General features: G+C 42.6%; 1 protein-coding gene across 4 annotated transcripts in view; it reads left to right on the top strand.

Annotated features, from left to right (window-relative positions):
• The window catches only part of Esyt2 (extended synaptotagmin 2), a 78857-nt gene extending 56038 nt beyond the window's left edge, over positions 1–22819 (top strand). For 3 of the 4 annotated variants that reach the window (XM_063250858.1, XM_063250860.1, XM_063250861.1), the window contains 9 exons: positions 4932–5006; positions 6327–6413; positions 12398–12547; positions 13636–14009; positions 15678–15776; positions 18188–18319; positions 19086–19191; positions 19976–20025; positions 20131–22819. In XM_063250858.1, coding sequence (XP_063106928.1) covers positions 4932–5006; positions 6327–6413; positions 12398–12547; positions 13636–14009; positions 15678–15776; positions 18188–18319; positions 19086–19191; positions 19976–20025; positions 20131–20176 — 1119 coding nt within the window. In that variant the 3' untranslated portion in view covers positions 20177–22819. Of the gene's footprint in view, positions 1–1126; positions 1190–4931; positions 5007–6326; positions 6414–12397; positions 12548–13635; positions 14010–15677; positions 15777–18187; positions 18320–19085; positions 19192–19975; positions 20026–20130 lie in introns of all 4 variants that reach the window. The other variant, XM_063250859.1, reaches the window with a different exon arrangement.
• The last annotated feature ends 866 nt before the right edge of the window (positions 22820–23685 follow it).

Raw genomic sequence — 23685 nt, 5'->3', positions numbered from 1 at the left:
AATGACCTCTTTAGACTATAGATGCTTAGATCGTTGCCCTCACTCCTCTTTTGATCAAGTCTATACTGGACCTTAGGCATGAGCAGGGAAGATGTCTTCTGGCTATGATGGCAGCGCTAGAACATTGGATTTGTGTAGTAACTCATGTTGAGAAAGCACTTCGCAGTACCCAGGCCAGGCTCTGAGAGCCCCACACAAGCCCCTCCCTCATTGACTCCTCCAGACCACGAGACACGGACAGCACAGAGCCGAGCACGTAGTGACTCGGATTAGTCCACCACAAGGTCAGTGAACAGCAGAGCTGTCGCCTTATCAGGCTCACGGGTTCATAATGCTGCATGTGGAATTTACCTGAGAGGAGAAGTATTTGTAGTACCTGCCTTAAAGGTAGCAGCGCAACTGTGTAATAGCAACTGTTGTGCAGACCGTTAGGGATGGGGATGCTTTGTGCAAGTTCTTTTGACTGCCATTTAAACAAAAAGAGCAGGTGCTGTTGCTGTGCCACTGGTGGTGAAAGGCCAAGGTGCAGGGTGCCTGCCTTCTGAGCCTCTCGCCTGGACGTCAGCCCAAAGCATTTCAGGTCCAGTCTCTCTCATCCCAGGCTGTGCCTCACATGGTTCCCTGCACATACTTGTCCCCACACTACACTCCCCACTTGCTTCCCTGTATTTGATGCATGTTAGAACACTTGGCTCACTCTACCTGCCCAGGGTGAACTTCAGGAAGAGGCCCCTGTGATATCTGACCCCTGAGGCCAGAACTAGGCAGCATGTAAGACCCCTACATATGGTACTATTTAGGGGAGTTATTCAGCAAAGGATAATGAGTGGAGCCCTTTCCTAAAGTCTCACTCCTGCATTTTTCAGCTCCCAAAGGATAAGGGTGGTGGGGAGAAAAGTGTTATTAAGTGTAAGGAAGTATATTTTGATGTTTCTAGATTAAGCTTTACTCTAAGATAAGATCTTTGGCATAAAGAAGAATTTAATAGTTACTTGTGTAGTTCTTAGAAATTTTGTTTAATTTTTTGGATTTATCTTTATAAGTTTTCATGTCATTAACCTTACATAAACTCCTCATTGCATGTTTTATTAACCCTTGGTGTATTCATTTTCTTCTGATCTGAAAGAGTAACCCATTAGACTTTAACCCCGGTGTCTTGAAGAAGGCTGCGGTTAAGAAAGCATTAAAGGTAAACGCAGTGCTCCCCGAGGTTACAGCGTCAGTCGAGACATATTGAAAGAGTGGTGTCTAAACAGCATGCGTGTGGCGGACCCTCCCACACAGACACAGTAACTGGTGGTTCAGTGGGAGACCTCCCACTTACTTATCCAATTGATAGAATCTGCATCAACTCTAAAGGTAAATTTTGTAAAGTTGATAAATCCTCTTGGCCTGAGTTTAAATACCTGTATTTTATTTGGATCTGAGTTTGTGAAATGGTGATCTGTGATTCAGAGATACACCTTGCAAACCACAAATACACGTGTAAGAAATCACCTCTTCCAATATGTTGAGTAGCGACCTGAATCAGCCTCACAGCTTTGGTGCTGCGGGTTCGGGTAATGGATCATTCCAGAATTTTAAATCTGATTAAATGAGGTATATTGAAAACTCAGCTCCACTCTCTAAAATACAACATTAGTGTGCATTCTATGGTTAAACTGTCAAAAGTTTTCCACAACTTACAATGTCTTGCATTCTTTTCCTCTAATTTCTCTGAACATTTTAGAATTAAATATTTGGGAGAGGGGTTTCAAATGTAATTCTGTTGAGAAAACTCCCAGTGAATCAAACAGGAATGCCTTTTAACTAGTATCCCAAAACAGTGAGGGAAGCTGGGAAGGACTGCTTCCTCCTGTGCTGTGTCTTGGTCCTCACTGATGTCCAGTCTGTGACTGCACCTGTGAGCACTTGTCAGCAGGCATAGAGCCCACACTGTGCTGCCCGGGCCAGCGGCCTTGGCTGTGCTCAGCCCTCACCATTGTCTGCCCTGTGATCGCTGCCATGCAGAGCAGCATTGGGAAGGAAGGCTCTGCAGTCAGGCCTCTCAGCGCATGCCCTCTTCCTACACCTCGTTCAGTCTGTTCCCTTTATAGAGGAGGTCTGTCATTTCCATGGGATTACTGAGCACATTAAAAGTGTTTTAGGCAGGAAAACAGATATAATTGTCACATCGCTACATTGGATCACTGAAGCCTAACACTAAGATTCTGGAAATTATGTCACTTCCCTTTTATAGACATGGAAATGCAAGTACAGATAACAGAACACATAGGTCCTGGTGATGGAGAGGTAAAGAGCTGAAATTTAAATTCAGGACAACCTAGGGCTGGGAATTTAGCTCAGTGGCATAAGCGCCTGCCTGGCAAGCACAAGGTCCTGAGTTTGATCCCCGGTACTTCAAAAAAAGAAAAAAAAAATTCAGGACAACCTGACTTAAAAGTTTCTATTTTCATTATAATTTGTGCCTTTGATTGGTATGGATGCATTTGAACATTATATCATGGTAGGAAACAGTGATTGAAGCTGACTTCATGTAGTCTAAAAGTCACCCATTTTAGGATAACCTTTATGGTACCACTTAGACAGACTGTAAAGCCAGGTATGGTGCCACATGTCTGTACCCCCAACATTTTTGGAGTCTGAGACAAGAGAAGCACAAGTTCAGTGACATAGTGAGACACTACCTCAAAATAAAAAATTAAGAGCAGGGCTGGAGGCTGGGCAGGCCGAGGAGGTAGCTCAGTGTAAAAGCCCTGAGTTCTAATCCCTGGCACCACAAAGGGAGAAAAAAGAAAGCAAGAAAGGATGGAGAAAGATTATAAAGTGTCAGTTAAATTTTGATAGCATTTACTTAATATTTACTGAGAAAATTTTATTTAATTTTTTTATTGACTGTAGAAACCCTTCCTAGGTCGTGTATTGCTAATATTGCCTCCTCCTCTGTGGGCCATTATGCGCTCTTTCTCTCTCTCCTTCTATCTCTCCCCTTCTCTCCCTCTCTCCCTCCCTCAGTACCAAGGATTGAACTCGACCTCAAGCTTGCCAGGCAGGCACTGTACTGCTGAGCTGTATCCCCAGCCGAGGAAATTTTTAGAGTTAAGATGAACACAATTTTTTTACCTTGCACATGTATACATGAGAGGAAGAAGAAGCGCAGTGAATGACTGAAACGTGAGAACCATCTCTCATGACTACAGAATACCCAGAGCTGGGTCACACTCGCAGCTGCAGTGACTGAGGGAAGACAGGCATCCGTGCTACGGCTCTGCAGCACCATCCGTGTCACTCATGCTTTGGACGGGAGCAGCAGGGCCCACGTCCTCCTCCAGGGTCAGAGTTAGTTACTCTGTTAGTCATCCAGGGGATCGTGGTGATAGAGGGGCTTCAGCATATAGGGGATTACGCTCAGCTAAACTGGGGGCTCTGCCATCAAAGGAGAGTAAATGTATTCAAGAGAAACATTAGTGTTTTGCCACAGTAGTCTATGGCCTTGAATATTCTTTTAACAGTATTTATTTCATTTTGCAGAACTCATTCACTTCAAAAAGATGAACCAGAAATAGATTATCACAGTAGGTTTGGGCTAGTAATATTTTCCAATAGCCATGATTTTGACATCTATTTCTGTCATTGCTGCAGTGTCGAGGATTGACTCTAAAATTACTTGACTAAAAACAAAAAATTTGTGATTTTCCAATTAATTTTCACTAACAGATTTTTAACTACACCTTCTTGTGGGGCTAAGTTGTAAATAAACCTCATGTCACGTATCTGTTGTGTTTTACTATGTTTTCTTCTATCAGCTATTTGTGCTAAAGAATGCTTCTTGCTATTTATTCTTATTCTGAAAATTTCCTTTTTATTGGCTTACTTTAATGCAATTCCAAACAGAAGTCTGTTCTTACAGTCGAAATTACTTAGCAGCTGTTAAGAAAGATTTGATGTCTGATAGCTGCTTATGTTTGAAAGGAGGGTGCTGGATTAAAAATGTGAACCACTCATCGGGAACTTTATAGCATTTTATGACTCCAACTTGAGAAGTATTCTGAATTACTGTTCTTTTACCTATCTTTCCCTGTGTATTTGGTTTCCATTTACTACACTTTATACATTTTGTTATTCTAGTGAATAACTTCTGAAAACCCTTAAGTAATATTAAAGAGTTCTAAGACATTCAGTTTTCCCAAAGTAACTTTCTTAAAAACAACATACTATAACTTTTAAAAATGTAATGCAAGCCAGGCATAGTGGTGCATGCCTATAATCCCAGTACCGTAGGAGGCTGAGGCAGGAGGATGGCAAGTCTGAGCCCATTCTACCAATTTAGCAAGGCTGTGTCTCAAAAAAATTCTAAAAGGGCTGGAAATGTAACGCAGTGTACAAGCCTTTGATTCAGTTTCAAGCACAGAAACAACAAAACATTCAGCTCACCACAGTGGCAGCATGTCTGTAGTTCTGGCTACCTGGGAGGCTGAGACAGAAAGAGTGATTGAATCCAGGAGTTTGTGATCAGCCTGGGCACCAGGGAAACTTTCATCTCCAACAACAAAAAGCTGGATATGGTAATTCATGCTTGTATTCCCAGCCCTTGGAAGGCTGAGGCAGGAGGATCACTGCAAATTCAAGGCCAGCCTGGGTGACCTAATGAGTTCAAGGCCAGCCTGAACTGCGTAGCAAGACTGTCTCAAAAAAAAAAAAAAAAAATTGTAGTCAAATTGAAGTTTTCTTAATTTGTTTCACAGAGTTATAGATCCAAAATGCTTATCAGTTAATTCCCAGTTAAATTGTTCCTAGATACTCATTCTCTATATCTGAAGTATTAGTGGTAAATAGAAATGAGTCAATATCGGCCCAAAATGTCATTTTTAGTAAGATGTGTTTCCAAAATGTATGTATTTATTTTGTCTTTTGCGTTTGTTTTCAAATAGTTAGGGAAGAAAACAAACAGCAACCCAAATCCGCTTGTCCAAATGTCGGTTGGTCACCAGGCTCAGGAGAGTAAGGTAAGGTGCTAGTGTTAACCAGTCTTGTGGGATTGTCTTCACGTACTCACGTCTGTTGCTGTCACCAGCATTGAGACAGTGTTCAACTGTGTGGTGGATTAGGCATCAGTATTTTTGCTTTGTATTTATTTTCCCCTTAAAACAGTCATTTCATAGATCAGTGGCCATCTAAATTGGTAATACATTGTTCACTTTTCAAGAGCATTAAAAAATACCTTGCAGGGTTTGGGGATTTAGCTCAGCGGCATAAAGCGCCTGCCTTGCAAGCAGGCAGTAGTGAGTTCGATCCCTGGTACCGATAAAAAGGAAAAAGACAAAAAATATGAAAAAAAAAGAAAAATACCTTGCAAATATGCTTTTCCTTGATATCATGAATAGTGTAAATCCCTAAGTTTCTCTTGAGCACTGCATAAATATTTTAAAAAACCAAGTGTGCATAAAATTCAGCAAATGTAGCTAACTTCAGGAATTAAGGAGCCAGACATGGTGGCGCATGCCTGTGATGTCAGCATTTTAGGAGGCAGAAGCTAAAGGCAGGGACTGCAAGTTTGAGCCCAGCCTGGGTAGCTTAGACCCAGTGGCAAAATAAAATATTCCTTAAAAGCACTAGGGTTATAGTTAGCTATGAAAGATGCAGTTCAGTCACCAATACTACACACCCACACACAGACAGAAAGGTGATGTTGCCTCTTCAGCATGTAATGTTTGTCATTCCCGATTCAAGAGAAAGCATCTCAGAACTGATTCCATTAGAAGCCATTGTTTAGGGGCTAGAGATTTAGCTCAGTGGCATAAGTGCCTGCCTTGCAAGCAAGCAGTCGTGAGTTCGATCCCTGGTACCGATAAAAATGAAAAAGACGGGGCTGGGGATTTAGCTCAGCGGCATAAGCACCTGCCTTGCAAGCAGGTAGTCATGAGTTTGATCCCTGGTACCGATGTAAAGGAAAAAGACAAAAAAAAAAAAATGAAAAAGACAAAAAAAAAAAAAAGAAGCCATTGTTTATATTTGTTAGCCCAAACAGGCCACATATGGTGATGGCCCAGGCCACTGAGCCACTGAGCAGGTGATGTCTCTGTCAGCACACTGGTTGGGTTTTGTGCAAACCAACTTCCCAGGCACACTTAGAAGCTTTGGACCACTCCCCATGTTTCTGCACGCTCCCCACCCCCATGAACTAATATAGTGGCACACAGTCAGTAAATATGTCTTAGAGTTTAAGTCATTCTGTGCTTCTGAACACTTTCGATTAGTGACCACAATATTGGTAGCCCTCTCCTACAGAAAATATCACAGAGCTGATATTGGGACATTTCTTCCAGATTCGCTATAAAACCAATGAACCCGTGTGGGAAGAAAACTTCACCTTCTTCATTCACAATCCCAAGCGACAGGACCTTGAGGTTGAGGTATGTTGTTCATATCTTTTTACTGCTGTGATGTAATATAATTGCCTTACAGTTAACTACCTGTATTTAAAGTGTACAGCCTAATGGACTGTGACCTGTGGACCTGTCACCACAATCAAGATAATATGTCCATCTCCAAAAAAGTTTCCTCTGTACTCCTTACCTCTCCCTAAGTACACCACTGTAAATCACTGTTCTCAGTTCCTGAAATTTTATACATAGCATTATACAGTTTGTTCTCTTTTTATGTGCACTGTTTCATGGAATGACTGTGTTATTGCAAGTATGAATAGCTCATCTTTTTTATTGCTGGGTAGTATTTCATGGAGTGCATGGGCCACAGTTGGTTTATCTATTCACCTGTCAGTAAAAGCTTGATGAAAGTTAGGTTCTTCCTGCCTAGACCTATGCAAGATCAATCTGCTCTGAGCACTCAGTCTTTGTGTGGACATGTCCCTCCAGTTTTACTGACCAGTTGTCCCCAAGTGGAAGTGGCTGCATTGCCCTCTGCACATCTTGTCGACCTTCCAGTCAGTGGACTGAAAGTGCAGCAGCCCCAACCCAGTGTGTCACCCCTGCAGCATCTGTTACCCACAGTCAGCCACACACTGGACCTTGGGCCATGTTATCACAAGAAGATGGGCTACAGTACAACATGATGTGTGTGTGTGATAGAGGGAAAGCGAGAGAGAAAGGGAAGGAGGGGGAGAGAGTGGCAGGGTCCAGCTGGCCTTGAACTTTAATCTTCCTCAGCCTCCTGAGTGCTGGGATGACAGACCTACGCCACCACTTCTGGCACAGTGAGACTAACTTTGAGCGCACGGGAGAGACCACATACATATCACTTTTATTACTATTTTATCACTATTGTTAAAGCTGTTCTGTTGTTTATTCATCTCTCACTGTGTACACTTTATAAATTAACTTCATCATTGACATGCATCCAAGGGCTGGGGATTTAGCTCAGCGGCATAAGCGCCTGCCTTGTAAGCAGGCAGTCGTGAGTTCGATCCCTGGTACCGATAAAAACGAAAAAGACAAAAAAAAAAAAAAAAAAAAACTGCACAGACATGCATCCATACACAGGAGAGAAACACAGTACATTTCTGTTTCCGATGTCCATGTGGCGTATGTCCTCAGCAGTGAGGGTAACAGCAGCATCTTGAGGTCTTCGGTGCAATGCCTGATGATGTTGGGTGTCTTTTCCATTGTCTCACTTGCCATCTGTATTTCTATGTAACAGAAAAATGTCTTCAATCCCTTTGCCTGTTTTGGGGAATTAGGTTATTTATGTTCTTAGTACTAAATTGTAAGATTAATACATACTAGAAGCAAGTATTTTTTTGGATGTATTTTCTGCAATTATTTTCTCAATCTGTGGCTTGACTTTCCATTTTACAAGTGTTTAAGGGGTCAAGTGTGGCACCACATCTCTGTCGTCTCAGCTATTCAGGAGACTGGGGCAGTGGGAATCCCACGTTCAAAGCCAGGCTGGGTTGGTTAAGAAAACCCTGTCTCAAAATAAAACTAGAAGGGCTGAGAATTTTAGCTCAGTGTTCTCCAGGTTCACTCCTCAGCTTCACAGAAACAACAACAAAAGTAGCTTTGGAGAAGCAGATGTTTAAAACTTGATGCAGTTCAGTTTAATACCTTTTCCTCTTTGAGTCCTATTTCAGAAATATTTGCTAAACTATTGGTTTCTAAGACTGCATCCTCTCTGTCTTCTGGAGCTCGTATTTCTAGCTTTACGCTTAGGTCTGCATCCAATGAGTGTTTCTTTACAGGATGAGGGGAGGGTCATGGGTCTTTTCTTTCTTTCTTTTTTTCTCTTTCTCAGATAGCTAGCTGTCTCATTGTTCAGCAGTGTTTACTGAAGAGCTGGTTCTGTGCCTGTTTAATGTGCTTGGTGACCATGGGGACATAGGGCCCCAGGTGAGGGTCTCTTTGGGGTGCTTTCTGCCTTGCTGTCCTGCACCTGTGAAGTGTCAAGTCCTAGTCCTCGCTCTCCATCACTTGTGCTCTATGCACAGATCCTAGACTCAAATGGTGCAAACCTCAAACTTTGTTTTCATGTTTGTGTCCTTGTGGTGCTGGGAGAGGAACCTGGGGCCTCACTAATGCTAGGTGTATAGTCTAGCACTGACCTGCGCTCCAGGAGCCTTACAACTGCTTCAGTCTCTTGAGTAGTTAGCTGGAAGTTTGTTATTTTTAACAGTTGTCTTGGCTGTTCTAAGACTGTATTTCCATAGAATTTTAGTGTCAGATTGTCAGTTTCTGCATAAAATCTGCTAAAATTAAAACCATAGATGAAGTGAATAGAATTGATAGGTCAACAATGTGGAATCTTTCAATGCATAGAAACATTGCATTCCTCTACTTGTACAAATATTTAGTTTCTCTCAGCAATGATTTATACATTTTAGTGTACATTATAGACCTCACACATCCGTTTACCTATGTATTTTATACTTTTTGTTTTGTTTTGATTTTTGTTTCATTTGTTTGTTTGGTTTGGTTGGGGGTTTTTTTGGTACCAGGGCTTGAACTCATGACCTAGTGCTTGCCAGGCAGACGCTTATGCCGCTGAGCTAAATTCCTGGCCTATTTCATATTTTTTTAGCAGTCTTAAAAATGATATTTTTGCCTTTTTTTTAACTAAGCTATAAAAAAGCTCATTTTTATGTATTGATGTGGTCTCAAAACCATGCTAAACTTGTTTCTTAGTTCTGGTTGCTGTCTGAAAGCATCTGAGGATTTTCCAGAGACAGCCATGCTGTCTGCTGGTGACCAGGCTTGTATTTGCCGTTCCTTCTGGATGCCTTCACTCACTTCTCATGCCTGTTCACTCTGCTCAGCCTGACAAGGGGCAGGGCTAGTGTCAGAAAACCATGGCCCCGTCTGTCTGGTTGGAAAGTTTCTAATCTTTCTGTTTGTAGTCATGAATGGATGTGGAAATTCACTAAAAGTGATGCAGATCTTTACATAGTTTTTTTAAGTCTGTAGTAACTATGGTGGCATCATTGGTTCTCAGATGTTAAATAAACCTTTCAAGCCTTTTTCCTTTGCAAGTTAGCATTTGAAAACCTTGCTAGCAAACTTTTATTCAGGCTGTGATACAGTGTTCCTCTTATATATATCCAGTCTGTCAGCATCTTTTGACCTTAGGAAAGATACTGTTTTTGTTTTTGTCTTTTTCGTTTTTATTGGTACCAGGGATCGAACTCATGACTTCCTGCTTGCAAGGCAGGTGCTTATGCCGCTGAGCTAAATCCCCAGCCCCAATACTGTTTTCTTATGGTGTCATTTTGTAGCTTGGTATCAGGGTAATACTGGCATGGCAACCCCCCTCTTGCATTTTTGGGAAGACTTGTTTAAAATCTGAGTAGTGTGTCCTTCTTACTTGATAGCCTGTAGTTTTCATTGTAAGGTGTTTCACATTCATCAATACATATACAGAGCTTTAGTTTATCTGTTTCTTCCTGATGGATTTTGTTGTTTTGCCATCCAAGGAATTCATTCATTTCCTGTAAGTTGCTGACTTTTATCTAGTCGGACGACCCTTTAGCACCAGAGATGTGCTACTGAGGAGGCTCGCTTCCCCTCCTAGCAGCACAGTGATGTTGGTATTTTCTCCTTTTCTTCCTACTCAGTCTGTTAAGCAGTTGGCCTTTTTTGGCAGGGTCTCGTTTAGTCTAGGCTGGCCTTGAACTCGTAGCCATCATGTGTCAGCCTCTCAAGTGATGTGCCACCACACCCAGCTAGACAGAATTCTCTTTAAGTTCTGCTTCAGTTACATTTTTACTTCTGAGTTTCATTTGTGTTCCTTTTGATTATTATTTCTTTAAAAATTTCTTTTTTGATTTTTCTTGATTCATAAGTTACTGACTTAAAGGCCTGTTATTTCCCTTCCCAGTGTTTGGGGACTTTTTAGGTCCCTGGTTCTAATTCCAGTGTAGTATTCAGAGTACACACTTGACATGAGACTGGTTTGGGGACCTGGTGTTGTCCCTCTTGGTCCCTCCTGAACATATCCAGAAAGTGCCTCCTGCTGCTGGACACAGGCATGGTGGGTGGTGGCAGTACTGCCTGGGTCCTCTGTCTCCTTGTGGTTTTCCCAGCTATCTTCTGTGTCAGGGATTGAAAGCATGGAACGTGAATCTGTGCTGGTGTCTGTGACTCTGTCTGTTATTCCTTTCAGTATGTTTTTACCTCATGTATCCAGAATACCTTTAAACAAATGTGAGCAAAGAGTGCTGAATACCCAGCTGCTGGCAGCCACACCCTGTGTCCTTGTTCCTGTTTGTTGCTTTATATTATAATGTCTTATTTTGTACAAAATCATTTGATTTTACCTAGCTAATTTTTTCTTCTTAAATTATTTTGTTTTGTTTTGCTTTGTTTTGTTTTTGAGACAGTCTCATTAATTAGTTTATATTTAGACTGACCTTAAACTCACCATAAATCCCAGGCTGGCCTCCAACTTGGTGACCCTCTGCCTCAGCCTCCCGAGTGCTGAGATTATAAGCGTGCACCACATACTGGGCCTCTTCCATAAATACTTAAAATAGTCTGTACTTACTGGATCTTGAATTTCAAAAATAACTTTTGAGAATTATGAATATCATCATAATTATTTCATTTAAAATTGCTTATATGATTATAGGGTTTTTTTGTTTTGCTTTGCTTTATTTTTGAGACAGGATCTTTTATTCATTTTCTAAATGAGGATAAAACAATAAAACCAATCAAAACTGTATAAGAGATATAGTATTTCAAAAGATTATGAAATCAACAATAGTTACCATAATGCCTCTTGATGTCTTCAAAATAGCTACAGATGACTTCATACATAGTAAAAATCAAATGAAACAGGATAGAATAGAAACAATAAAAACAAAACAGTGAATGCAATAAAGGACTTTAAACAAGCCAATAGTAAATTCAAAATTGCTACCATAATGTATCTTGCTAGCCTTGAGATAGCTTCTCCTGCCATCAGATTTGACATAAACAAAAGAGAATAAAACCCAACCCTACAAAACAATGTAAATGATATAGGACCTCAAAACAAGACTATAGGGAATCAACAATGGCTGCAACCCTCAGAAGGAGCTCCCCCCAGATGCCTTACTGCATACTGCTATCCTCTGAACCCATGACCACTGACCCTACCCCTGCATTGTTAGTGAAACACCAAAGCACCACAGGCATCCAGTTGCACTTCACTTCCATAGCTACCATCACAGCCTGTGTTTCTCCAGATAAGTTGATCCCCTAAAGGGATGGGGTGAGGGTGGTACTTGTTTGCAAGTCTGTGAAAACAAAGCCAATGCTGAAGGTTACTATTACTCATGATAAAGAAATTACCATGCATTTAAAGAAGATACTATAAATGTTTGAAGCAACCATATAGACTTTGAACAGAGAAGGCTTAAAAGATACTTAGAAATGTATTTTATCCATACGTAAATGTCACCAGTAGCACACATCACTACACATGTCTTTTACCTCCTAGCTTAGGTTGCTTATAACAGAAGGATAAAACATAATATTCTTTGTTGTGTTCATCGTAGCTTTGTCATGAGCAAATGAAGACATGTGTGTCAGAGACATTCTGCTTGTGACACTGTTTTATCTTGCTGAGGAAGTTTCCTGATGAGTGGTCATTTATGAAAACAGTATTTTAAAAAATATGGCTGGGGCCAGTTGTGATGGCACATACCTATGCCAGCTACTCTAGAGGCTGAGTCGGAAAATGGTGACATTCCAGGCCAGCTTGGGCAGCTTAGCAGGACCGTGTCTTAAATTTCTTAAAATGTAGCTCTGTGCTCCCTGGGTTTAGTCCCCAGTTGGGGATAAGGAATATAGCTAAAATATCTTTAGGTTCTTTTAAAAATACTTTGTAAAAGACAATTTTTGTACTTTTCTACATTTTCTGTAGTCTCTGAGCTAAATATGTTTTCCACCCTGGCTGGATTCGGCAGGTCAAAGATGAGCAGCACCAGTGCAGTCTAGGAACCCTGAGGATCCCGCTCAGTCAGCTACTGGCGAGTGAGGACATGACTGTGAACCAGCGCTTCCACCTCAGCAACTCAGGGCCCAACAGCACCTTGAAGATGAAGATCGCCCTCCGGGTACCATCTGGCTCTCCCCATCCCAGTGCACTGGTCAGGGTGGGATGAGAAGGGAGGCTGGCTTGCTGTTCTAACCCAGTCAGCGTGCCATGTGATGCATAGACATGGGCAGTGGTGTGCGAGCAGACTGTACGGAAGCAAGGTTGTTCAGAGGAGAGGGTTTACTAAGAGCCTACAAGGGTAGAACCTAGATGGACTCAGTCTGCTGAGTGTGCAGTGGAAGTGGTGTCCTTGCACCTTGCTAGGGCTCTAGTTACTGGCACAACCTAAAGGACTGCAGTATCCCCAAGCCACAGACCCTGCTGGCCTTTGCACTAATATTCCTTTTTCCTAATGTCTGATTTTTGCTAATAATGCAAAATGTGAGGAGGCCACAGAATGAAAAGATGTTTATTGCTGCTTTATGTTATGAAGCAGAAAAGGTCCTCAGGCCATCTTCGCTGGCCGAGCATAGACTCTGCTCACAGTCATAACCCCAGATGCACTGCCTGCCACTTCAGCCTGGGGCTCCACAGTGTGGCTGTCCTGCTTGTCCCGCACCACTTTGCTAATGGAGGTAACCCTGCTGGAGAAGAGGGTTTCTAGACATTCTTCCTTGCTCTAGAGTTCCTAGCACACTCTTGTGTAGAGCAAGGGATTTACCCTTCTGTGAGGACTTTGTGATCAGCAGGCTTCTGTGGGGAAAACATTGTCTCACAACTGAGTAGGAATATATGTGAATAGAGGAGCATAGAGCAACACGAAGTAGTGCTCATATTGAGAAGGTGTTGAGTCCTTTAAAAGGATTTAAAATTTTTCTAAACTTTTTTACTATAATATTACTTTAATAGTGCTGGGGATTTAGCTCAGCGGCATAAGCGCCTGCCTTGCAAGCAGGCAGTCGTGAGTTCGATCCTCGGTACCAATAAAAAGGAAAAAGACAAAAACAACACAACAACAATATTATTTTAATAATTAAATAGCTGAATAGATGAGACTTTTTTTAATGTTTGGAGCCCAGTTTTAAAGAAATCCTTGGAGATAATCCAGTGTCAGGGTGTTGCCAGTGTCTGTCGCTGATTTCAGTGCTTGTTTATCTCCACCCCTAGGTGCTCCATCTCCAAAAGCAAGAAAGGCCTGCAGACCACCAACATTCAGCTCAAGTAAAGCGACCCTCCATTTCCAAAGATGGGAGGAAAATGCTTGTCAAGTCTCAAGTGTCTGCATCTTCAGCCGCCAGTAGCAGCAGCACAGCTCCCTCCACACCTGTCATTGGAGCTGCAGATAAGCCTGGTACAGAAGAAAAGGCCCAGCCCCCTGAGGCCAGCCCTCCAGCCCAGCGTGACCTGGGCAGAAGCACCTCCAGCCTCCTGGCCTCGCCAACCCATGCCTCCATCAAAGAACCCACACCTAGCATTGCTTCAGATATATCTCTGCCTATTGCTACCCAGGAGCTGCGACAAAGACTGCGACAGCTCGAGAAGTAATTGCATGCTCTCTGTTTTATTTGTCACAGTCAGGGAGATGACCAACATGCTGCAGGGGTTGCTGTGAACACCAATAGAAGTCATCTTCCACATACTGCAGGGGCTGTTAACACAGAATTTGTGACATAAGCCAGGAGCTGTGGTTAACACAGAATTCAGATCCTACGTGCCACAGGGCTGTTGTTAACCCCATACCCTTGAGGGTTGTTGTTAACATGGGCAGAGTTCATCTCTGACCTTTGAGGGGAAGAAGATACCACTTTAAGTTAGCTAGAAAACCTTCAGGTTGTGTTACTGTTTTTCTGAGTCTTTGGCTTTCAAAATAAAACCCGTCACCAGGTATGGTGGTGTACACAGTTAACTCCAATACTTAGGAAGCTGTGGCAAGAGCATCACTGCAAGTTCAAGGCCAGTCTGAATCACACAGCAAGATCCTGTCTCAAAAACCTAAAAAGGGCTATTATAGTTTTCCATAATAGCCATGGTGTGTTTCCCAGATGTAGCGTGTGCTTTTATTTCTTCTTTTATCCTATTTTTACTCAGCCCAAGCCTGCTCTGCATAGCCAGTTTCTCTCCTACTCTTCACTTCATTTTCTTGAATAAACTTTGCCACTGTTTAAAAAAATTTTAAATAAAGGAAAAAACATCTGGAGCAAGAGGTATCACACATGAAAATGGCAAGAGGCTTAGAGCTGTGAAGCTGCTAAGGACCTCCCCTCATGCCAGGAAGATAGGCACAAAGGGTGACTGTCCACTCTGTGTGTGGGACAAAGAAGGGCTGGCAGAAGGCATGACTCTTCTTGGCAGTAGGAGGACTGGCCCTCTTCTTTCATGTGGATTAGGGTCCCTGTTTGTCTGTCTTCAGGTGTCAGTGATGGTTTCTTAGTTGAGCTCCATGATCCGTAGATTTGTTTATGGTTTCCTTGATAATGGCGTGTAGTGATCACAAGCCACAGATGCTGACACTTGCTGTAGGTAGAGGTAAAATGGTCTTTGAAACTGTTATTCGTGCTTGTTGTTAGAAGAAGTGTGTTGCATGGTGAAGAAGTAAAAATGGAATTGGAGGCTAAGGTGCCTGGTGGTCAGGGGAACACCAGGAGGCAGAGTGGCTGTGCTCGTGTCTGTGAGGCCCTCTCTGATTGTGTACAGTTTTTCTTTAGTTCTTTTTCATATCCAAGTTTTTGGGGAAATTTGGTCTCTTCTCTTGAAAGGACACAGTTTTCAGTGTGAAACCACCTTTTGTCAGGAGCACAGTTTGGGGATTAGCTGAACTACCGTGGGGGATACTGAGCATAGTCACTGTCCCAGAACCTGCTTCCCAAGCAGAGGGTAGAGGGAGGGTGCACTGGGGCTCGTAGAGGGGGACAGGGCTGATGATGGCCAATGTGGACACTGCTGAGCTAAGGCCACAGAGCAGTGTCCAGGGAGAGCCCTGTCTCCTTTTACTTTGGGTTCTTACTAAAGAACTCTTAGTTTTGAAGAATTAAGTTGTATTGAATCCTTGAGTGAAATTCAACTTCAGTTCTACTTAGACGAGAGTTTCACATTATGGTTAAGTCCGTGGGTAATCTCACTCCTTTCTGCCGAGATTGGTGTGTGTTACCCCGCTGTGTGTGTTGTGTCCAGACTTGCCTGGTGACTTCTGCTCTGTCTGTCTCCCACAGTGGCACGATGCTCGGGCAGTCCCCACTGGGGCAGGTCCAGCTCACCATCCGGCACAGCTCGCAGAGAAACAAGCTCATCGTGGTGGTGCACTCCTGCAGGTGAGCAGGCGCAGCCTCTGCCTCAGAATTGCAGCGCATCGCTCAGTGCTGCCCTGATCCCAGGCCAGCCAGGCTTCCCATGTGGGGCTTCCCTGGAAGAGCAGAGCAGCTCGGCCTGCTTCCCACAGCGCTGGGAGCCCGTGTGCTGCTCCTTCACACCAAGTCTCTCCAACTGCCGTGCAGAGCAGACGGATAAAAGTAGTGTACTTCAGGGTGTCACATGTTTCCCCTTTGTGTCTGGAGAGTTAGTTTTATCATGTGGCAGTTTTAGGGGAAGAATCTCTGCCTTCTTGACTTACATTAGAATATTATATCTTCTCAAAAGAAGTAGCAAAGTAAAGAACATTTTTGCTCTTATTAATAATACTTTTTTTTTTTTGAGACAAGGTCACTCTGAGTAGACTAGGTTTGCCATGAAATCACAACAGTCCTGCCTCAGCCTCCCAATTTCTGGGATTACAGACATGTGCCACCATGCCCAGCATTAATAATGCATTTACTAGGTTATTTTTAGTACACAGAAATGTATGGAAAAACAGTTTGAAGTTGTTAAAGAAAATAAAGGTTTCCCCAGTCTATGGTGAAGCTGGAAAACCTAACATGAGCTATTCAAATTTTTTTTTTTTTTTAAGGGCAGCAGTGTTAAAGAGAGTTCTGAGAAAATCACCACTCTTTCCGCCCTCTCACAAACACATGCGTCTCCCTGTGGTACCCACAGACACATGCGTGTGTACCATATTCACGTCTTGTGTTAGAGTCTAGATTCTGGCCTTTCTCTACTACCCTTTAAAATCTTATGTTTTCCACTATAAAATCTTAGTAAATAACTTACTCCTTTTTTGTTCTTATTACTTCATGAACATTTCTATTGTATTCCTAACCATGTTATAATGCTCCCTTGAATTGTTATAATGTAATTTAACCAAGTGTATAATATACTTTATTGTTGGATGTTTAGATTATCTGTATTAATGTAATATGGTGTTGAACTTTTTTTGAAGTATTTTTGTGATTTAATTTCCAGAAGTAGGAAAATTTGAATCAAGGCTGGGGATTTAGCTCAGCGTCATAAGCACCTGCCTTGCAAGCAGGCAGTCATGAGTTCGATCCCTGATACCGATAAAAAGAAAAAAGACAAAAAAAAAAAAGAAAGAAAATTTAGATCAAAAGGTTTTGGGGTTTATTATATTTATTATACTAGTCTTTCAACAAAGAGCATAGGAGTTAATATAGATACTGCAAGGGTATGAGTATACGTTTTCTCTCACAGTCACAAGAAACAATTTAGCTACTCTGGTATGCTGATTTGTAATTTTAGTCTTAAGTGGGATGACTGTGTTGCTTTAATTTATATTTAATTTATATAAATTTAATTTATATTAATTTAATTTATATTAAGGATGATGGTATGGGCTGTGTTCCTTCTCTGTTTTAGCAATTGCTTAATATATCATATAAATATTTAGAGTTTATTAAAAACCTGTAGGATCCAGGCATGGTAGTGCACGCCATAATCACAGCACTTGGCAGGCTGAGGTAGGAAGATATCACACCACAAGGTGAAGGTTACCAGGGCTACATAGTGAATTGAAGCCCAACCTGAACTACACAGTGAGACCCTGACTTAAAAAAAAAAAAAGATAAAACTCTAGAAAACATAGGAAAATAAAATTAGTAAACATAAGAGTTCAATTTAGTGATCGTGGCACTCCTCGTGTGTTCTTGCCTTTGAGACGATTGCTCTGAGAGGCCTTGAAGAGTGCCCAGCAACACATACCCACCAGGCCTGCTGGTCACCAGTCAGTGCAGAGCCTAGAGCGCCCGTAGGAATGAGTCCTGGACCTTGTCTGGCACGTTCCTGGCGTCCTAGGAAGAGAGCAGGGCAGGCTTGGTGGAGGTAGGTCTTGTGCAGAATGGGTGAAGGTGAAGAGCCAGGCAGGCATCAAAGGAACAGGATGCCACACAGGGGGATAGTTTGCTTGGCCAAAGCCTGACTCCTGTTTCATCATTGGAAGAAACCAGTTGAAATATGATGGAAAGACATGTTAGAAGAAGAGCAAGGACCTGGACTCTCCCCTGAACTCTGGACTCTGGAAATGGAGTCAGATCGTCTCTTGGGAGAAAGACCAATAGGCAGAAATGGGGAAGACCTCGCAGAACTTGATATCAGTTATTCCTCACTGGCCCTTGTCACCTCCAAGCATACACACACAAACACACAGATGCTAGGAACCCAGGGACTCGTGTATGACAGACAAGAGCTCCACCACTGAGCTAGACCCCAGCTCTGTTGTTGCTTCCTTGTGTGCAGACATATTTGAAATCAAAACTTAATACAGCAAATTTGAACGTGACAGTGCTCTTATTTTCCTAAATTCTGATACCTAGTCTTTTCTGGTCTGTGTTACAAGAAATCTCATCGCTTTCTCAGAAGACGGTTCTGATCCATATGTCCGCATGTATTTATTACCAGACAAGAGGAGGTCAGGAAGGAGGAAAACTCACGTGTCAAAGAAGACATTAAACCCTGTGTTCGACCAGAGGTATAACAGATACTCCCTGGCTGAGAAGCCTGTCCTCAGAGGCCAGCACAGTACCACTGCTCTGCCAAGAAGTACAGATGGCAGAGCCACAGCCAGTGTTGGGCATGTATACTTACTAAAATAAGTAACCATTTTGAACTTCTCTCGAGAATGCTGAACATAATAAATCCAGGTTACAAACTGTGGAGGGGATCTGTTTCACAGTAACATAATATCTCAAATACAGACCCATAGTGTATCAAATATAGCTTGTCAAAAATGACTATATTTTACACAAATAATCAGTGCAAAAGTTATGATACTACATTTTGTAACTCTCTTGAGTGTTCCAGCTTGGTAGAGGCTGGAACTTCTGGTAGGGTCAGTGTGATGACTCCAACCATCCTCAGACCATGGTCTGTTCAGATGTTGTCCTCAGGCTGAGGGTTTAGTTCAGTGGCACAGGGGCATGCTTGGCAAGCACGAGGTCATAAGTTCAATCCCCAATACCAAAAAAAAAGATGTGTACGTTGTTTTCTTTGACAGCATTTTGCAAACAGTAAATGAGAGTTTGTTGGTTCAGCTCCGTCTTGCCTATAAAGGTGCTGCCCACTGTGTTTCCACTCCAGTAACTTTAAGAGCAAACCTCTACCCACATAAAAGGAGGACCTGACTTTATAAGGAAAAACACTGAATCTTTGAAATTATCTTATCGGTAGAAATGCCATTCTTAGTTAAAAGAAGACACAATACAGTATTACAGAGAAAGTTCCTTGGTTCCTTTCAGCTTTGATTTCAACGTATCACTCCCTGAGGTGCAGAGGAGAACGCTGGATGTAGCTGTGAAGAACAGTGGCGGCTTCCTGTCCAAAGATAAAGGGCTTCTTGGCAAAGTAAGCATGAAGAAATCCTCACACCCTACTGCACCTTGCACTCCCTACATTAGCAGAAAGGGTGGGCTTACTCTGCGGTTAGGGCTTGTTAGTAACATAATGTGCCAAGACTTGGTGGTTCACTCTGGAGATATTGTAAGTTGCTCTTGTTGATTTTTATGTATTCATATTATTGGCTTATTCATTATTCTGATGCTAGGAACCTTGAGTTGGAAAAAGATTGATTTTCAAGCTTTTACATTTTCATTCAATATTACACTGTAAAAACACTAAGGAAAAACGTTTCACACAGCCCACTTCCCCCACTGGTTCTACTGCTCTCTCCAGCAGGTGCTCAGCTTGCCTCTGTCCATGTTCACCACTACCTTTTCAGTAAGATTCTGTCTTCCTTAGCCATGCAGATCAGTGTCCAGCCAGGGAGAAGAGTGCTGCACAGTAGCCCTGCGTGTGTTGTCAGCAGCACCAGGCGCAAACCATCTCAGCAGCACTGCCCTTGACAGTGTCAGGCCACACCCAGGGACTGTATCCACTGATGTTCATGATGACTTAATTTTATAACTGCTGAAGACAGGCAGAATCTCTTGATTACAGTCAAGAGATGCTTGGTTACCAGCATTTCCCCCGCTGCTACCACAAATGAATCCTAAAGGTAGAAAAGAATAAACACTGAGTCTCAGAGAAAAGGGAACTGCATATTGCTAGTTAAGACAGGACATGGTTAGGCGGGCAGCAGACCTAAAAGAAGCTCCTCAGCCCATTGCAGTGAGCCCCTCTCTTTCCTCAGGTGCTGGTGGCTCTGGCATCTGAAGAGCTCGCCAAGGGCTGGACCCAGTGGTGAGTATGTCTGTACTCCAGGGAGTGGCAGGGCTAGGTGCTGGGTGTGTGTCCAACACCGTGCTATAAACCTGACCCTTCTGCTGTGTTCTCTGTGCTTCTCAGGTATGATCTCACGGAGGATGGGACGAGACCCCAAGTGGTGACGTAGCCATGCTGGATGTGAAGTGCCCTCCTCAGTGACCACCCTACCCACCTCCACTCGCAGATGTACCAATGTTATTTTTATAATTTTGTGTATTTAGCTATATATATATAAAATATATACCTTAATTTTATAAAAACTCTTGGCATTTTAGGCAAATTTGGCCAATATTATTGTTGGCTTCTTATGTTGGATTTCCTCCAGGCTTGGCCAGCTTCTGTGTGTGCAGCACCGTGTGGTCAGCTGTGCCCATTGGGAAGCCTATGTCTGGACTCTGCATTGCTGCCTTGTTTGTACAGCACTGTGGTACACCGTGCCATGTAAATAGACTATTTTTTTAATAATCTTTACATGCTAATTTGGACTCAGAAGAAAGTGGATCAAAGAAATACATATTTTCTTCTTAAACTTAATTGAATTCTTACGGCAAATACTCATTTTCGTCTTTACAGCAAAACATTCTCAGTGACCTATTTTGTGATGTTTCTTTTTAAAAGGAAAAAGTAGAAAGATCAGTAGACATTAGTATATTTCTGCCTATTAGGAAAAGTATTCAAACTTAACGTTTTCATAAATGTAAAGGTGTATTATTGGGAAGTCAAGTAAAGGGCTTACGAGGAAACACGCTGTGTGACTGAGTGGTATAAAACATCCAGGGGATTGTCATGGTTCACAAGTCATGTGTACTGATTGGAGTTTCTTACCTAAAAAGAAGTATCTTCAGCTTATTTCACTGATTGTGGTAACAGTCAGTGAAGTAGTAAGAGAGGCACCTGTGATGCCTCCAAAGGCAGGGACAGCCCCTCCACCTTCTCAGGCAAGCATTTGGCACAGCAGGTCCAGCCTGCTTGGTTACCAGCATTTCCCCCGCTGCTAACAGCAAAGGTGCACGGTGTCATTTTAGGTGGAGCATCCTGACATTGAGGTGACTAGGGAGAATATTGCACTAAAAACTGGTAGCTGTTCACTTGCCAGGTGTCATGTCCTATACATAAAACCACACACTGCTGCTGTGGCAGGCCTGCTGGGACCTGGCTCTGTCCTGCTGCCTGTGGTGCCTGCTGGGCCTTCCTGTATTGCTTCATTTTATGCCATGACTGACCTTATTATCAGTGTATTGTTCTACAGTTTTCATTTTGATGTCGTCTTTATAGGTTATTAAACGCATGTGTTATATATTTAAGTGTCCCCAAAACTGCGTATGAGGTGAGGCTGTGTAGCAGTATTATAAGCTGTGCATCTCTATAAGCAAAGTATGCACAGAAAGAGGCTTCATTATGCTTTTTAAGCTGCAGTAAGAGAAAGGGCTTCCTTAGCTGTGAGAACTTATATGACGTGTACACACATACAGGGAAATACAGCTTTGTAACTAAAGCTGAACAACATTGGGTAGCTCCTGTGACCAAACATACCAAAGTGCCTGTGGCGAGCACTGATTGTTACTTCCACACACTCCCTCCATCAAGCATATTACATTTCATTCAAAATTGTTTTATGTGCCATGGATTTATTTATAGTGATGTCTGTAGCTTCATAACACATTGTACATAGTCATAAGGACCAGTACAATCTCACTGTCCCCTTTTACGGACATTTTTCTCTGAGGCCTCTCTAGAAGTCATTTCCAGTAAGTATACAAGATTGTTTATTCTGCGAGTAGTTTATGAGTGTGCCATGCACATGCACATGTGAACATATATGCACATAAAGTATTTACCTATGGCATTTTAGTAGCAGAAGGATAGTATTTTATCAAATTCAGGTGTTCATCCTAATAGCTTTTTATAAATTTTTTTTTTAAAAATAGGTATATTGAAAGGTTTCTCTCAAAGTCTATAAAAAAGAACACTCATTGAAATTTTATGATGCCAATAATTTTTCCAATGCCCTAAATATCTAGGGTTGGCACCCAGATGGCCTGGTCTGCTCAGTGCATACTTCATGTAGTGCAGTACTTTATAAGTTAAACAGTTAGGCATGGTGGACATAGTTCAGGATGCAGAGCCCACAGAAAGCAGCTGAGCACATAGTAAACTAACCTGGGGTGCAGTGAGACCAGCAGATTGTCCCCAAGGATCTGGGCACAAGGTTCCTACCCGCAAACGCTCAATCCTCTCTAAAAGAGCCGGCCAGCCCTGTGTGAACTATGTGGGGAAGACTGCATATTACCTTCAGGGTGTGCTCAGCATTTCAGGGGCCTGGTGAAGAAGACGTCTTGTTTTGTCCTCAGAATGTGGCTTTTAGTTTTAATAATGGCTTGTCTAGGAAAAGGGAACTTACATTTCTACTTTGAGCCAAAACCAATGGAGAGAAAATTACCTTAGATGAATCTGAAGTGAAGCTGTTGTTGGCTTGCACATGCGGTTTGTTTACCCTGTGCCTTACAGTCCAAAGGTGGTGGTTTTGAATTCCAGACTGAACAGATGCAGCCTGGGGGCTGCATTCTGGTCTGGATGCTAGTCCTGTCAAGATCCTGGGCAGACGTGGACAGTGTGTGTTTGGTGTCTGTGCTGTGTGCACTGCAGTGCAAGCCGCTTGCCCACTGCAAAGCGGGGAAGCAGAGCATTTCAGCCCCAGAATGTTCTTTTGCTTAACTAACTTTACATGGAAGTGCATGTATTTATTCAATAAAGATTTTACATTGGTTAACTTGTGATGTGTTTTTCTTTCTTACTTTTGACATGAAATTTTCCATGTGGACCAAATAGTTTTGGAAAGTTGTTATCGTTTGCCATGTGTATTCACTGCCTGAAATGCATTTGTTTGCAGTGCATTTTCTGTCTTTGCTCATTTCCATCTTAGTTTGACTCTCCTGCTTAGCGTAGCAGACTTTGGGTTTTGAAAGCAGCTCTTCTGCAAGGTTGGGATGAGCAAGCAGTAAAGCTCTGGTGTATCAGAGCCATGATCAACCCTGCAGTGGAGGCCGGCATCTGAAGACTGGAGCCCACAGAGGGGCGTGAGTGCCAGGGTGTTACACTGCTGATACCCACCACACCCGCGAGTGGACACTTCACAGTCTTTCCTTAGCAGCTCAGCACGTGAAACCGCTTCTTCACTCCTACTCAAACCCAGACTTCCTTGACCTTTATGCCTTACTCTTTCCTCTCTGTTTTGTGATTCTGGGGCTGGAACCCAGGGCCTGCACATGCTAGACAAATGCTCTACACACACTTCACCCCAGTCCTTTTTAAATATTCTTATGTGTTACTAGCCATGTCTCAAGAACATCTTTTATTGGCTTTTTTTGTATCCAGACTAACTACTGGAGCAGTACAATGTTTCTGTTCCGTTTTATTCTGGTTCTTCATGCCATTGGTATGCTATGAACTTGCTCTCCTGTACACACCCTCCTCTGAGCTCCCAGTCTCTGTGACACCTGGCTATCTGGGTATGTCGGTGTCCATGCTCTGTCGTTTGCTGTCTTTTGAAGTGCTAGAGCTAGAGACCTTGCTGCCACTCAGTCCCTGCACAGATAATGAGTAAGTGGACACCCACTGAGAGGGCCTCCACTTCCA

The sequence above is a fragment of the Cavia porcellus genome, unplaced genomic scaffold, assembly GCF_034190915.1.
Source record: "Cavia porcellus strain 051 isolate PalLab524CR breed Dunkin Hartley unplaced genomic scaffold, mCavPor4.1 scaffold_6, whole genome shotgun sequence".
Lineage (NCBI taxonomy): Eukaryota > Metazoa > Chordata > Mammalia > Rodentia > Caviidae > Cavia > Cavia porcellus.
Note: the sequence above shows the minus strand (reverse complement) of the source record. Positions and strands in the feature narration are given on the sequence as shown.